The 16,582-nt window shown below is 43.4% G+C and overlaps 1 protein-coding gene across 6 annotated transcripts in view; it reads right to left on the bottom strand.

The window, feature by feature from the left end:
* The window catches only part of ARHGEF7 (Rho guanine nucleotide exchange factor (GEF) 7), a 143,455-nt gene that overhangs the window by 80,033 nt on the left and 46,840 nt on the right, over positions 1 to 16,582 (bottom strand). For 5 of the 6 annotated variants that reach the window (XM_011933903.1, XM_011933902.1, XM_011933905.1 and 2 more), the window contains exons 3-4: positions 15,487 to 15,617; positions 7,781 to 7,982 (exon numbers count right to left, since the gene is read on the bottom strand). In XM_011933903.1, the coding sequence (XP_011789293.1) occupies positions 7,781 to 7,979 (199 nt within the window). In that variant the 5' untranslated portion in view covers positions 7,980 to 7,982; positions 15,487 to 15,617. The remainder of the gene's footprint in view (positions 1 to 7,780; positions 7,983 to 15,486; positions 15,618 to 16,582) is intronic. The other variant, XM_011933907.1, reaches the window with a different exon arrangement.

Raw genomic sequence — 16,582 nt, 5'->3', positions numbered from 1 at the left:
TGGCTGGTTTGATCTTCTATCCAGACCACTCAGACTTTCTCCATATCACCAATAAGCTGGTTTCATTGCTTATCATTCATGTGTTCACTGGAGTAGCACTTGTAATTTCCTTCAAGAGCTTTTTCTTTGTATTCACAACTTGACTGACTGGCGCAACAGGCCTAGCTTTCAGCCTGTCTCAGCTTTATACGTTGCCTTGCTCACTAAGGTTAATCATTTCCAGCTTTTTATTTAAAGTTGAGAGACATGCAACTCTTCCTTTCACTTGAACACTTAAGAGGTCATAGTAAGGTTACAAATTGCTTTAATTTCAGTATTTTTGTGTCTCAGGGCATGAGTGGCCTAAGGAAAGAAAAAGATGGGGAATTCCTGGTCAGTAGGGCAGTCAGAACACACACCACATTTATCGATTAAGTCCGCCATGTTATACGGGCATGGTTCATGGCACCCCAAAACAATTACAACAGTAACACCAAAGATCACTGATCACAGATCATCATAATGGATACAATAATGAAAAGGCGTGAAATCGTGCAAGACTTACCCAAATGCAGCAAGGGACAAGAAGCGGGCACAGGGTGCTGGAAAAATGGCACCGACAGTGCTGCCCAATACAGGGTTGCCACAAGCCTTCCATTTGTGAGAGAGAAAAAAAAAAAAAAACAAGCAAAGTGCAATAAAGTGAGATACACCCTATAAATCAAAGCAGAGAAGTCTCTGCATACTGTGAAGAGTTGTGAGGCGGCTACATAGAGGAGGAGAGCAGGTGAGTAACGGCTCTCCCTGGATCAGGCCTGCGGGAGTGGGAGGCCCCCGCTCTTCCCCACATAAGCTCTTCCACCCACTGGCTATCACATGCTACAAGCATGTGGCATGCAGGTAATACAATTACTTAACCATAAATGCAAATAAAACTTTTTTTTAAAAGAGAAGCTCTAATACTGGAAGACTAACAACCTGACCCCAAATTACTCTAAGTCAGTTGATCTATGGGATGTGCCCCTGAAATGGAAGATGTGTAATCATCACCGACGATGGGAGACAGCCACGTGTGAGTGAGTGAGGACAGGCTTGGTATACCAATCTAGGAGAATATTCACTTTCACACGCCAGAAATATTTCCAAACCATCTATTCCAAGACCCCTTTGTACATAATGCTGTAATACGCTCCCTACACCTGCCTCAGGGGGCCCATGTCTTCTAATTTATGTTCTCTCTTGTTTAAAAACAACTATATCGAGAAACAACAGTGCTGAGAGGGCATCCCGTAATGCAGCCTCATGTGTCCCGTCCAAACCCAGTCCTCACTGGAGAGGAGGAAGGACTATGGCACAAGCTCACACCCAGTGGCATGAAGGAAAGCAAGGTGCTGTGGTACTTCTGTCCTTTTCCCTGCACAGATTATACTCACTTCAAACACTGTTCCTCCACAGCTAAATAAATAACAACATCCAAAATTCAGCTGCATGTTATGTTGCTTTACATCAAAAGTAATTAAAAATTATTTAAAAGTGACCAACTTAAAAAGTGGCAACGTGAACAGTCGTTAAAGATCTGTGGATCAGCAAATGACAGTCCCATTTACGTTCTCACATCACTGCCAAACACAGATTGTTAGTCATCATCTCAAGCTAACCAGCCCCCAAAACAGCATTCAAAAGAAATGTCTTTACTGTACAACAGATAATGGGCTGTCCAGAAACAGGAGAATTACTGAAGTCAGCACATTAGAAATAATCATCTAAAAAAGCCTGAGTCCACATGTAGACACAGAAAACGGGTCTTGGAGGCACACAGAGCACGAGGTGTGTTCTCACAGCTGCTAACCGTGTGCACCAGGCCACAGTGGCCTCCACTTCTACTTAATCACAGCAACCACCATCACCACTCACTTCCAGAATGGATCTCACTGCCTCTCTCCTGACCTTCTCCCTTCAATTTAGGAAATTCTGAAGCAAGAGAGTAAGAGTGAGGGTGGATGGGTGAAAAACACAAATACCTATCAGCCTGTAAAAAATGCTGTAGAGGCTGGGCGCGGTGGCTCATGCCTATAATCCCAGCACTTGGGGAGGCTGAGGCGGGCAGATGACAAGGTCAGGTGTTCGAGGTTAGCCTGGCCGACATGGTGAAACCATGTCTCTACTAAAAATACAAAAATTAGACGGGTGTGGTGGCAGGCGCCTGTAATCCCAGCTACTCGGGAGGCTGGGGCAGGAGAAGCCCTTGAACCCAGGAGAAGGAGGTTGCTGTGAGCTGAGATCATGCCACTGCACTCCAGCATGGGCAACAGAGCAAGACTCCATCTCAAAAAAAAAAAAAAAAAAAAATGCTGTAGAAATCCATAGGCTTTACCTAACCAAAAAATGTGCACAGAAAATAAATGCTAAGTAACAATTATTTACCTTCCATAAGACTGTACATATTCAGGAATAATATACGATGATTTTGATACAAGCATTAGAAAGATCCTTATTACAGAATCCTGGAAAAGATCTGTCTCCAAAGAGGGACTATTCAAACAAGAAATCCTACACCACGGGTTACCAAGGCCGAATCCTGACAAGAACAATTCCATCTCCGACCACAAGAGGGCAAACCACCAATGGCTATTTACACTTTCCCAGGAAGCAGGAGAGATGAATTGGACCATCTGGTCAACTTACCTGGAGATAAACAGCCTAATAAAATGTCATTTAGAGAAAAACTTCAGTTCCTGTTTACTCAGTAAAAATATTTGTACATCAAATTAAAATATAATGCAGAAGAGAAACCCTAATTTAAAGGAAGTCAGTGTTTTCATGAATAAAGAAATGATCCTAACATGATGGTCAGAGAAGTCTCTAAGTTTGGAACCTGGCACAATTTTGTTTTCAGAAAAATCAAGCGCTAATTAACTATAAATCAAAATACATTAAACACACTCTTCAGAAAAGGAAACCTAATTCCAAAATCAGAAAGCCTCATCAACTACTGGAAAACATGAAATACAGCCACCCGCCCTTATCCACGGGGGTACCTTCAAGACTGCCCACTGGATGTCTGAAACTGCAGCTATATCTCTGTATATATACCAACCCTATATATACTATGTTTTCCTATCTATACACACCTATGTGTGTTTAATCTGGAAATTAGGTACAATAATACATTAACAACAACTAATAATGAAACAGAACAATTATAACAATATACTATAACTAAAGTTATGTGAATGTGGTCTCTCTTTCAAGGTATCTTACTGTATGGTTCTCACCTATTTCAAACCAGGGTTGACCACAGGTAATTGTAACCACATTAAGCAAAGCCAGAGGTGAGAGGGAAGTCTGCTGTACTGAAATGTAATTGTGATCCTCGAGTTTTATTCTTAACTGCTCTAGAGTGACATGGTAAAAAATGTGGTTTCACACTTGCCTCAAATGCCCCCGTTTAAAATCAGACTAGGCTGGTCATGGTGGCTCACGCCTGTAATCCCAGCACTTTGGGAGGCTGAAGCGGGTGGATCACCTGAGGTCAGAAGTTCGAGACCAGCCTGCCAACATGGTAAAACCCCATCTCTACTGAAACTACAAAAGTTAGCCAGGCATGGTAGTGCATGCCTGTAATCCCAGCTACTCAGGAGGCTGAGGCAGAATCGCTTGAACCCAGGAGGCAAAGGTTGCAGTGAGAGCCACTGCACGCCAGCCTGGGCAACAAGAGTGAAACTCCATCTCAAAATAAAATAGCAAAATAAAATTAAAAATAAATAAACTAAAATAAAACTAGCATGACTTTCCATACAATATGCTCAGGTAATCAGAGAACAACAGGGACAGAAGGTTATTCCCTTGGTTCAACCATCAGAAAAAGTTTAGCTTATTAATCACTAATATGCTCAAAAATGGTTATTTCTTGAATTTAAAAAAATAAACAGGAAAAAAAGGGAAATTTTCCAAAGTTACTCAGGTTTCAGTTTGGCACAAAACCTATTGTAATGGTTAATACTGAGTGCCAACTTGATCGGATTGAAGGACACAAAGTATTGATCCTCGGTGTGTCTGCAAGGGTGTTGCCAGAGGAGATTCACATTTGAGTCAGTGGGCTGGGAAACGCAGACCCACCCTTAGGCTGGTAGGCACCACCTAATCAGCTTCCAGCAAATATAAAGCAGGCAGAAAAATGTGAAAAGGTGAGACTGACCTACCCTCCCAGCCTACATCTTTCTCCCGTGCTGGATGCTTCCTGCCCTCAAACGTCGGCCTCCAACTTCTTCAGTTTTGAGACTCGAACTGGCTCTCCTTGCTCCTCAGCCTGCAGATGGCCTCTTGTGGGACCTTATATACATATATATATATACTTACGTGTGTGTATACATTTAGTATACATATATACATGTGTATATACATATAGTATACACATATGCATGTGTGTATATACATACAATATGCATAGATACATGTGTGTACATATAGTATACATACGTGTGTATAGTATACAGATACATACATATATAGTATACACAGAAATGTGTGTATGTGTATAGTATACATATATACATGCGTGTATGTATATATATAGTATACATATATACATATGTGTATATACATATAGTATACATATATACATATATATACACATACATATTTACACATCCCCCTATTGTGGGACCTTGTGATCATGTAAGTTAATAAACTCCTATATATATTATATATACATGTTTATTATATATACATTTTTATATATGTAATATATATAATAAACGCCCCTTGAAATATATATATGTATACACATCTCCCCTATTAGTTCTGTCCCTCTGAAGAACCCTAATACACCTATGGATTCAGTGTGGCCCCTGCAAAGAGCTCCTTGATGGCAACACACCATGTACACACACACACGTTTAAACCGGGCACGCACACATGCTCAGACACACATAAGACATGAGCGGGGGCTTCGGGTAGAACAAAGTGAGAGCACTGTTCCTCACAAGAACCGTGTTTCTAAACACGCCCTGCTGGTCCTTGGAGAGCGTCCTCTGCTGCTGCCAGCTCAAGGACCCACAATCCACTCCAAAGAGGGAGCTCACGATGCCTTCCTGTGGGCTATCAGAGGTAACAGCACACTGCAAGACAAATTCCCACAGCAGATGACACTGATGACATTCAAATGTGTCTGAAAACCACTTCCCACTGGAGAAGATTTTGAGATCCACCAACTTCACTCTTTTCAGTGTAATTTCCTTACGCTGGGTTACTTCTAAAAAATTCACAAGGAAAAATACATGAAAAGTGAAAACCCACTCACCTGCACTTTTATTGTGGTTCAGTCAGTCCAGGATTCACACTTGAGGAGGAGTTCACTTAAGAATTAAATAAAGACCAGTTGGAACAAGCGTCTGTCCCTACCCCAAAGGTGCGTCCACTCAGCAGCTCTGTAACCTCAACTCTCCTTGGCAAAGGTGAGCAACGAGGTCCTCCTTCCTCTGCCCTGGCTCAAGTGTCCTCCTGGAAAGTCCACTGGTGCCATCTCAGGCCTCTTGGCCCAGGGCTGCTCTCACCAGGGCTGCTCTCATTGGTCCCCAGAAGAAAGATCTCTCCAACTGGCAGGGCCAGGCTAGGAGACGGGCTCACAGCATGGACTGGGCCTGCCCCAGCCCTAGGTCTCCAGGCAGGCTCATGCAGCCAGCGCCATCCAACCGAGTCACAGACAAAACTGCATTTCCTAACAGTGATGTCTGTCAAGTTGCCATTTCCACCCCTCAGCCTGGTGCCAGTGCCACACTCAGTGGGATCTACACATGCACAGATTTTTAAAGGATGTCATGTACTTGTAACCTACCTGCTTCCTAACAGCCCAGCAACACTTGTCTTCAAGGGTTATGGGGAGAACCGAGTTGCAAATGGAAAGTACTTTACACATTAACTGGAACGTAACAAGCAGCCAGAAAAAATTCTGCCCAAGTCGATTTATTACAATAAAAAATACTGCCTTTTAAATTATTAACAACTACGAAAAACAGTAACAACTTCACATGCAACAGCATGGCTATTACTTAAAACACACACACACACACACACAAAACAAGTTGGGGAGAACACAGAAGCAGCAGAACCCTTGTGCACTGCTGCTGGGAACGTGATGTGGTACAGCCACTGGAGAAAACCACGTGGCAGTTCCTCAAGACTTAATCACAGAATTACCATCTGACCCAGCAATTCCATTTCTGGGTATATACAGAAAAGAACTGACAAGCAAGGACTCAAATACTTACACAACCATGCTCGTAGCAGCATTATTCACAATAGCCAAGAGGTGACGGTAACCCAAGTTCTCATCAACACATAATGTTGTACATACATACAATGAAATATTCAGCCTTAAAAAGGAAGGTAACTCCGCCACATGCTACAGCGTGGAAAACCCTTGAGCACTTTATGCTGAGTGAAATAAGCCAGTCAAAAGACAAAATGATTGCACTTACATGAGGCACCAACGGTAATCAAACTCAGAGACAGAAAGCAGAATGGTAGAGGGCAGGGGCTGGGGAGGGGAAAGGGGACAGTTTAATGGGAAGAGAATTCAGTTTGAGAAGAAAAAAGTTCTGGAGATAAACAGTGGTGATGGTTATAAAAATGCGAATGTACTTAGTGCTACTGAACAGTACATTTAAAAATGGCAAACTGCTTTACATATATGTGTATGTATACATACAATAGAGAAAGAATAGGCATATGTTCCTAAAAATTCCACCAGAGACGTTTACAAATAAGGGCTGCCAACTGCCAAGTGTTTTCTGAGGTCACTGAAAAAATATTTTTACATCAAAATTGTCATATTCCCATTTATAAATCTTTTTTCTTGCTACCTTAGAAAAACAACAGCAGCCATTAACATTCCCTTAGCTCCTACTCTGCCAGACTCCATACACAGTACAAACCTTAACAATTCAACCCCACAAGACCACACAAGGGAGAACGATCATCCTCATTTTCCATCTGAAACACCTGTGGCTCTGAGGCTCAGTTCCAGGCCCTAGAGCAGAGCTATAATTTTACATCATGTTCTTTCCACACCTCCCTGAGTATCAGCTATTCTCTTAAGTCACTCTTTCCCCAGCAGAATCAGAGGAACTGTAGTATACAACGGTGTTTTTCAACTACAGGGCAGAATGCAAGTTACATACATGATGTCCCCTTGACCAATCCCACCCCCAGCCTCTGCCCACCCACCCACACGCTTCCACAACAGGCACGGCAGCCCAGCAGCCACAGCCATGTGCCAAGGATCACTATTCTTTCATAAGAACACAAGCCCCAAAATCGGAAAGTCGGTGAAACAATGTGAACAACTACAAAACATAAGGAAGCAATGCATTTGTAAAATACTATCACTAGTACGAAGAAAATGACAGAAATTACTTCACTGCCACCCATAGTCACAAAAATTAAATCCAGCCTGCGGATCACCAACTCCAAGTCCTGACACTAGCCGCCCCTTCCCCCCACCAAAAAAAAAAAAAAGGATCAATTCTATCACAGTAAAACTGCAACGATTAAAGATTTGAGGTGTTTCTCTTCACATCTGAAAAACGCCAGGACGAAAGGAAATGGTGCCTGGTAACTACAGAGCCCTTGACGCCAGGGCCCCAATGTGGGGCTGAGGTGAGAATCCATTAAAAAACTTATCCTAAGACCAGGTCATTTGCACAGGTCCAGCTGGAGAGTAAACGCTATGTCAAGTACATTTACTTCTTTCTGCTCATGGCAAAGAAAAGCCACACACAGGACAGGCTCGGCCACTTACCGCTGGCCTTGACCTCGCGCACGTAGTTGCTGGGGAACCAGCCAGTCCGGCCGTTGAGCGTGCCCTCCCACCAGCCTCCCTCTTCCACACGGGTGACGTGGATGACGTCTCCTTTTGAGAAGGAAAGCTCGTCCTCATTGGTCTGCTGGAAGTTAAACTTTGCTCTTACTACCAGTTGATTGTTGCTATTATCGGTCATGTCCTAAAAGGGGAAGAGTGGGAGAAAAATTATACCAAGAACAGTCTACTTCATTATAAAACAGATACTTCACCAGTACAAAGGTAGCATAACTGCCCAACAGCAAAAAAACATTTAGAGAAATTTCAGTTTCCTCCCTTCCAGTGCACCATGACCACCACTAGCACCACTCCAGCCCCCAGAGAACACCTTCTTCACAGCATTCAAAGGTCCTGGTCTGCCACGGTGACGCCTACGTAATCAGACACATGCGTGTACACAGAGACAGAGTCACACTACACATACTTCTCCACAAGTCACAAAAGTTAAGACAACATGGTCATTTCTCTGGCAGTACTTACTGGTGCTTACCTAACACTTCATGTTATGCTATATGACTATAGCATTCATTATGGAACCCACTCTCCATCACTGGATTTTCAGATTATTTATTTCCAGTATATTTCCATATACCATATACAGTGCTTTCCTTGTGTAGACAAGGCTGCATTAAAAATATTTGTATGTCTACCTTTGAATATACCTGTAAACAAGCCTATGCATTAAATTCTTGTCAGAAGACGTATTACAGTTAACTTTTTAATATATCTTTTTAAATTGCCCTCCAAAAGGTTTCTACAAACTACACCAAGCAACATCCCCACCAACAGTATCTAAAAGTTCTTATTTCAAACTTCCACCAACACTCAATATTGCCAAACATTTCTATTTTTGCCAAACTGACAAGAAGAAATAGTACCTCATATTTTAATTTGCATTTTTCTCAAAAATTGTACGTATTTTCAGATTTCTGGAAGGTAGAAAGGGGAAGGCAGAGGGGCTGGGGCCTCTTTGATTTCCATCTGCCCTGGACAGAGCTCCGGAGAGGCTGGAGATGCAGAACTATCAAAAGGCACAGCCTCACAACCCCAGGAGAAGCCTGCTCGTGCCGGCACAGGGGCAAGAAAAGGGCCGCCTGGCAGACATCAGCCCTGGCCCACTCCACTTCCCTACCACGGACAGTAGGCGAGCCCAGCCCACCTGCAACACAGTGTCCCCACGGACTGCACAAAATGTCCAGAGCTCCAGGGAGCACCAGTGACATCGGCAGAGAGTCCAGGCCTCTATCCCCACCAGGTGGCAGGAGATTCCATCTGCCCACACCAGCTTCTCCCTGCCCTCCACCCAGCCATAGGGAAGGCCTGAGACCACCCACACTTCTTAACATACAGCCCCCTCTCTACCACTAGCAGGCCCATCATCAGCCCCCGATCCAGCAACACTCACTCCCAGGTACTTGTGGGAAATAACAGAACTTCAAAGACTGGTATCAGTCTCAGAAGCTGGGTCTAAGAGGGCAGAGCTGAAAAGCAGGGTAGGAAATATGGCTCAGAATATCCCCAATTTGGCAAAAGACATAAATATACCAATCCAGGAATCTCTGTGAACCCCAAATAGTATAAACCTAAAGAAATTCAAACCAACTCATACCATAATAACGTATGAAAACTAAAGACAAAAAACTGATTAATAAAACAGACATCTACAGATATACAAATCTCAAAAATTTACCTCCCACGCACCCCTTTCTCAAGGAGTTAAAAAGGTGCTTCTCCAAAACAGAGGGATTAACCAACAAAAAACTGAAGAGAAAGAGGCTGAGGAGAGCTACACAGTCAGGGGGAGTGTCCCAGGTGACAACGGAAGGCGGCTCAGAGGCAGCAGCTGTGCGGCCAGCCTGGCTCACAACCAAGGGAGTTTAAAGTACGGCACAGGCTCCAAGAGTGTTAATCAGGAAGAGAAGACAAAAAAATAACGCGTTTGAATGTCAAAGAGACCCTCAGAAATATGCAAATGACTAGATCTGCAACCTGCAAAAAGTACACAAAAAACTAAAGAAATGAGAATTACTAATTCTCAGAAACAAAACGTTATGGGTAAGAACAGCCATAGCATACAATGTGGCTCTGCTCTGAATAGCACTCGCCTCGTCATGTTACCCTGAACACGGATCTCAGTGAAAGCATGGTGGAACTCAGCCACGGGGACGACGGGCCTAGGCATTTATGCAGGAAAGGGGGCCAGGGGAAGAAAACAGCACCAACTCCCCTTTCTCTGTGGGAATTCACATTGGTATCACTTCAAATTAAGAAAAAAAGGGGACACTTTATTTAGAGACACACAGGCAAATACCTACAAAGAACCGACTGGAGGAGCAAGACAACCAAACAGAACCGTCCAGCAAGGTCGCCCCTCGGCCCCACAGGACACCACACTAACAACTATCCACATCAGAAAGCACTTCTGAAGAACCAGCACTCAGAAGTCACAGCTGCTAGAGGGGACGGACGCCCCCCGTTACTCTGATATGATTACTACACCTTGTATGCCTGTATCAAGACAGCTCGCGTACCCCATAAATATATATGTACTATGTACCATAAAAATGAACAAAAAAAGAACCAGTGGAAAAAATTAAAAGTGGCCGTCTCTACTGTGTTTTTTCCTAACAGCAGGTTTCAGAGAATTACTTGACTTTAAACTAAGTGCATGTATAAATCACCAAAAAAAACATTTTCAAAAGGTAAAGCATCAAAGAGGTCACAACAGATCCTCAGTAAGGAGTAGCTGTAATATTCCAAAAATATTTAATACTTACCTATTTAAATGTGTTTACAGATTAAGTATTAATTATAAATATATATTTAATAATTCAAATTCGTAAGTGAAATATTTAATGCATTTTTCATATTTAATCCAGAAGTCTCTCTTCACTGTTTGGCAACAAAAGCGCCAGCGAACAATTACCAGCACAGACACAAAGCTCTCTGGGCCCTGTGACCAACAAGGCGCAGGGTCAAGTTTGCCACTGCAACTGAAGCTCCCATCCAGAAACTGTCACGTGCTGCTTGCTCTCGTGTGGTGAAACGTGACCTGAGTTCACTGTGCCACGTAAAGTTCTCTTTTTGCAAACCACCATCTCCACTCACCAGCTGTCTGCTGTGATCGCCACCACACTCTCCTGTGAGTAATCCAACGTCACCTGGGCACACTGGCCTTGTGGAAAACAGGCTCACAGTGCATGCAGCCTGGTGATCAGCTCCAACGCCAGAACACAACTGTGGTGAGCAAAGCAACACAGGCGCAGCAGGCCCCTCCCTAGGTCAGGTGCCCAGGGTCACCCCTGGCCAGCCCTGAGGCTCCAGCCAGCACCAGGGCTGAGGCCACCGCGGGCCTGAATGGAAGCAGGGGGGAGATGAGGTATGATTAAGAGGCAGTGGCGTTCCACCTCACAGTCATGAGTGTGCAAATGCAGGCACGCTCTACACTCAAGGCAGGAATGAGGGAGGCACCTCTACTGACATTACTTCAGCAGTGCAACACCCCAGAAAGGAAGGGTGGCGTCTAAGAGAGGGGAGAATCCAAGGAAAGATACAGGGGGCAGGCAGCCGTTTCAGATCCAGGTATCCAGGTGAAACGTCCCAATACAACATATATCTCCATCCTTTGGCAGTCATTACGCTGAAGGACATGTGGGCTCTGTAATACTCTTTCTGCCTATTACTCTCAAGACAGATTGCTTAGAACATGCCAACAAGTGCTCCATCAGGGCGCAAGATGCATGGGACAGGCTGGGAAAAGGTGTCCTAGAAAAGGCTATATTCCAACTACATACTCTATACTACCAAGTTCAGCCTAAAATTATGGCAGCTGAGTGAGGGCTCCGTTCAGTGTCAATAGTGTTACAGGAAGCCGGAAGAGACGTATTTCATCACTATTTTATCATTGACGGTTTTTCCTCCTTTTTTAAAAAACTCTCCGGAAACTGCAGCTTGTCACCTGTCTGGACTCAACATGACACTTAAGGGAATCTACATCATTCCGTTGAGAAAAACAAGCCAGTTGTGAAAGAAGAAAAAAAAAAGATATGCCACAGAATCCCATTGCTAAAAAATACAAAAATGGATAAAACTCATCTTTACCATTAGACATCAGGACAGCAGATACCTTGGGGAACGCGAGCCCCATCGAGGAGTTGGAGGCTGGTCATGCTCTGCCTCCTCATCTGGGTGCTGCTTACACAGGAATATCCATGTATAAAATTTCCTCATGCAGTACATCACGCTGTATGCACACAACACATGAGCTGTTTTTCTATGGATGTTACATGTCAATAAAAGTAACTGGAGAGAAGTGAAGACAGTTCCCCCACTGCCCTAACCCAAAGGGAAAAGAGACCCCATCCAGGCACACATGACCTGGCCGGGTACGGTCATCTATGCCCACCATGCTCCTTAACGGCCTCTTTCTGATGCCTAGAGCCAAAGCACCACCCATCAGTATCTTGCATCTTAATCAGCTGTTTACTTTATTGTATCCCATGTTCTGAAATTATCCTAACAATCCAAAACCAGGACACTCTGGAGTGCTGCTTCACACCAACTCTACCCTCTCCTCCACTCTCTAAGAGCACCTGTAATTTCCTTCACAGAAGGAGAAATGTTTGTCAAAGGACTGAGACAATTTTCACTCCAACTTTACTATTTCTGAGTGCCATGATCTTGTGTAAATATCTTCTCTAAGCTTCAGTCTCCTCATAATATGTCAACCAATGTAAGATGCCAAAAATTAGACAATGCCTTTATATTCCACCAAATACTGTCAATTAAATTACGGCATACCATCAACTATAAGGTACACATACTTCCAGATGTGTTAAAGTCTTCGAATTGACAAAATATGGTATATGAAAATATTTAACAATGTGTACAATACATTTGGATATAATTTCTTGCATGTCTTGGAAACACACTCAGTGACTGGTCCAAAGCCAAGGTTACCTGCCAGCATCAGGACTGTGCCAGACGTCCAGGTCCCTAGTTTCCAGAAGCAGAAGAAGCACTTTAAGAAATCAAGTCACCTCTCCCAGAAGTGAAGGATGATGGGGACAATCACCTCACAAATGCCATCCCCAAACTCTGAGAACAGCATTCAGCACTCAGGGCTGTACCTATCAGCAGCCAGCAGCTGAAGACTAAAAATTTAGCACAGCAGAGACACTAGGAATTCCAGCGGTGTCGATCAAAGTTCTTAAGAGTGAAGTACCAACTCATGCCTTATCTGTGAGGAAAACCACACCTCAATCTACAGCTGGCGCCTACCACATTTTTCACCACTGAGGCCCATCACAGAGCCGAACTGGATAAAGAGCTCGATTTAACTCAGCCTCTGGAAGTGGGTAAGAACTCTCCCGAGTGTTCTTTCCTTGGAATGGTGGAGAAGCACCGCAGACAAGTGAAAACCTCCACTGCAGTGCAAAGCAGTAAACACAACATCAAACTGTTCAAGCCTGCTTATATCCCAAGGCAGGAAATCTGTCCTGGGGCAGGGGGCTGACGGTTTCACAGACGAAAAACAAGCTTAAAAAAACAACCAGCAACTGCAGTGGTGGCTGGAGGACACATTCTTACACTGAAAGGGAGGCAGGTAATGAAGGAGCAACGCAAGAGCAAAGGGGCGTAAACAGCACCAGCCCCTCAGAACACAGATCCTCGTCTGGGGTATGGAAGCGTCTTACACAATCTCAAAGCTGAGGTTTAATATGATCTCAAAACTGACGTTCAAGAAACTGCAAGTTGCCTTTTAGCTTAACCTTTTATCATGGAAATATTCAAATGCACACAAAAGGAGAGAGTGACAGGTGGCCCTCCATGCATCCACCGCCCAGCTTCAAAGGAATGTTTGGCCATTCTTGTTTCAAGATAAGTTTTTAATTTTTAATCCAAGGAAACTACCTCAAAGTGCTATTGATAAACTACACACAGAAAAACCTAAGGGTAAAGAAACACTCATCTTACCTAGCATGGCTGAGAGAGGTCTTAGCATGTTCCATCAAAGAGAAAGCAGCTCACTAGCACCCAATCAAAACATCAATCAGCCCCAAAAAGACTTCACACAGGTCAGAGAGTGCAAGTCTTGATTTCTACCATAACAAAATTTCTGCAGCTAATGAAAAATTAATCCTGTACTTATGATCTCAGTAAGATTACCAACATTTAACTTTATTTTACTTAAAATTATACATTTGTAATCCAGTCCTCTACTCAAAAAGAAAAAAAAATCAGATGAAAATTGCCACCGGTGAACGGGTGAGACAGCAAATCACGACTTTACCCAAGGCGTGCTGATATCTCTCGTAGTTTTCCTCACGTATTTTACAGAGCTAATTTCAAGTGTGTTTAGGGTGGTTTGTTTAGTTTTTCTTAACTTGGAATTCTAATGCTCCCAATGGTAGTCCACAGAATTCCTCCAGTGCAGACTCCGCAAAGCAAGAAATAGCAACAGCCAGGCCTCGTGGGGCCGCTGTGAGGACTGCAGCACTCAGGCCACGCAGCCCACCGCCCACCGCGCCTGGAGCAGTCAAACCCTTCAGGGGTCCTCTAAGAGGAGACACAGCAATGATAGCAAGTTTGAGGTCAAAAAGTTCAGAAATATAAAAATCACATTCCTTGCGTACCTTTCCATTTTTAACACATGCTTCATAAACCACTCTAATTTATTTCCCTCTACAAAACACGACTCTATCTAAACTAATTTTTATTTCTTGAGGACCACCACCAGCTTACTTAGCAATATTCCCGTGTTAAGGCAGACGAAAATCCATGGACCCTTAATGACTCTAGAATAGGGTTCTCTCTAGACTCACTTTACATGATCACTATGTTTCCAACAAAGTAATGTACTAAGATGTCGCGAGAAAGCAGTGGTATCCCCAGCAGCCAATCAAAGTCACTGCCCGCCAGCTTGCAGCTCAGAGAAGGGTGCAGGACTACAGAGTAGCAGCCCTGGCTCTGCCCCAACACTCTCCAGGCAGCCCAGACCTGCTTGAAGGGCTGGAATTTCTCATTTTCAGCTTCACTATTACATTCCGTGGGTCTTACTCACAGTCTGTATCCTGAGCATTTATAAAAGAGTATTTTTTCACTCTCCACGACAACTGTTCAATCATCTAAGTTTCTTTCTCCACATCCCAATCAGCCATTCTAAGGGATTCCCTCCTCTATAAACTAAATTCTGCCTTAGTAAAGCACACTAAGCCATGCTTTCATGAAGAGAAAAAAAAAAAGTCAGATTTTTTAGTTTTAACCATCTCTTCTTTACAGAGCTGAGTATTTCTACATATATATTTCTTATTCTCATATTTCTGTACAGGTGCATAGCTGCTAATGCCATGCAAGTGACAAGGGATGTATTTTAAAGCAGGCATCACTCCAGATAGCGAGCCATGAGTCTTGCAATACAACCTAAAAACAAACGCGTTTCTCAAAAGCACTCATTAGGCATAGTATCTGGATAATCTGGTAATGAGCAAATGTCAAACCCGATTACAGGAGCAGCGGAGGCAAAGTCCAGCTAACTTCGCCCTGTTTAACACCATTTATGGAGGCTTATGTATCTTTCCAGATATATCCATACACACTCATATCCTTCCCAAACATATTTAAGTAACAAAATCTCTCAAACTTACCAAACTCCGATACTGGCCCTGGAACAGTTTTGAAGTCCGAGTGTGCAAAGACTGTGATCCAAGGGAGTCAAAAGACTTTATGCGGTGAGACGAGGGCCGGGCACACACGGAGTCACTCCCCAGCCCGATGTCTGCAAAGGGCATGCACACAGAAAAAGAGAGCTGAGAGCGCCTGATACCACGCACCCACACTACACACTAGACTTTAAAACTAGGGCAGCACAGAGGGACACACCAAAAGACCACAACAAAGCAGCCCATTTATGCAGAAAACAAAGAACAAATACTTTGCTACATAAATGACTTGCATTCATTCCCCAACTACCTTTCCAGAAATTATCTGGAGATAACTATTCATCAGTTCTTCTCTAGTAAAATTTTCAAAAGTTTGTGAAATGTATTATAACTTAAGATTTTCCCTTCACCTTGGAAAAAAACAAGCCTCTCAAATTCGATGATGGAGCAGAGAACAACCAAGTACTGATTCTCCAACGCACTACCACCACGTGCCCACTTTTCCGGGACGATGTGTCATGCAATAAGCAACAGAAGGAAAAGACTCTTATTTAAAAGAGAAAATCCCGCTGTATTTTTCAGCCAGAGAGAACCTTCTGAGGATTATTTCCCCAACACTAAGGCAGCACAGGCTCTACTCACCTCATGAAGTCGTTGACAGAATCTAAGTAAACAGATATTAAGAGGCTTAGTTCTATTCTCTGGATCCCCCTTCATAAGACACTCCACATAGGCCAACCAACAAATAATAGCAACTTATTCTTAAAAGTGACTCAATTAAAAAAAAAGAGACAGAGAGAACAAGGCTGTGAAAAAGTTCGCTGGGAAAATTGCTGTTTTGAGAGGCACGTGCCCAGCCATATCCTAAATTCCAGGGAGCCTTCCATGAAAGCAACCCTAAGTCTCCAGGTCCCAGCTTCCTCGCAGGTGTTTGGATTAGCTTACACAGTATCTGATAAAATTCTGAATTAAACTGTCAACATCTAAAAGTCCGAAGGTATTAGCAAAAACCCAGATTCCTCACTGCTCTTGACACATTTAGGATGTGGCCACACCAGGTCTATATCCCCTCAGGTAAAGC

Source organism: Colobus angolensis, unplaced genomic scaffold, assembly GCF_000951035.1.
Source record: "Colobus angolensis palliatus isolate OR3802 unplaced genomic scaffold, Cang.pa_1.0 Scaffold13, whole genome shotgun sequence".
Taxonomy (NCBI): Eukaryota; Metazoa; Chordata; class Mammalia; order Primates; family Cercopithecidae; genus Colobus; species Colobus angolensis.
The sequence above is the reverse complement of the archived record's forward strand: the minus strand, read 5'-3'. Positions and strand labels throughout refer to the sequence as shown.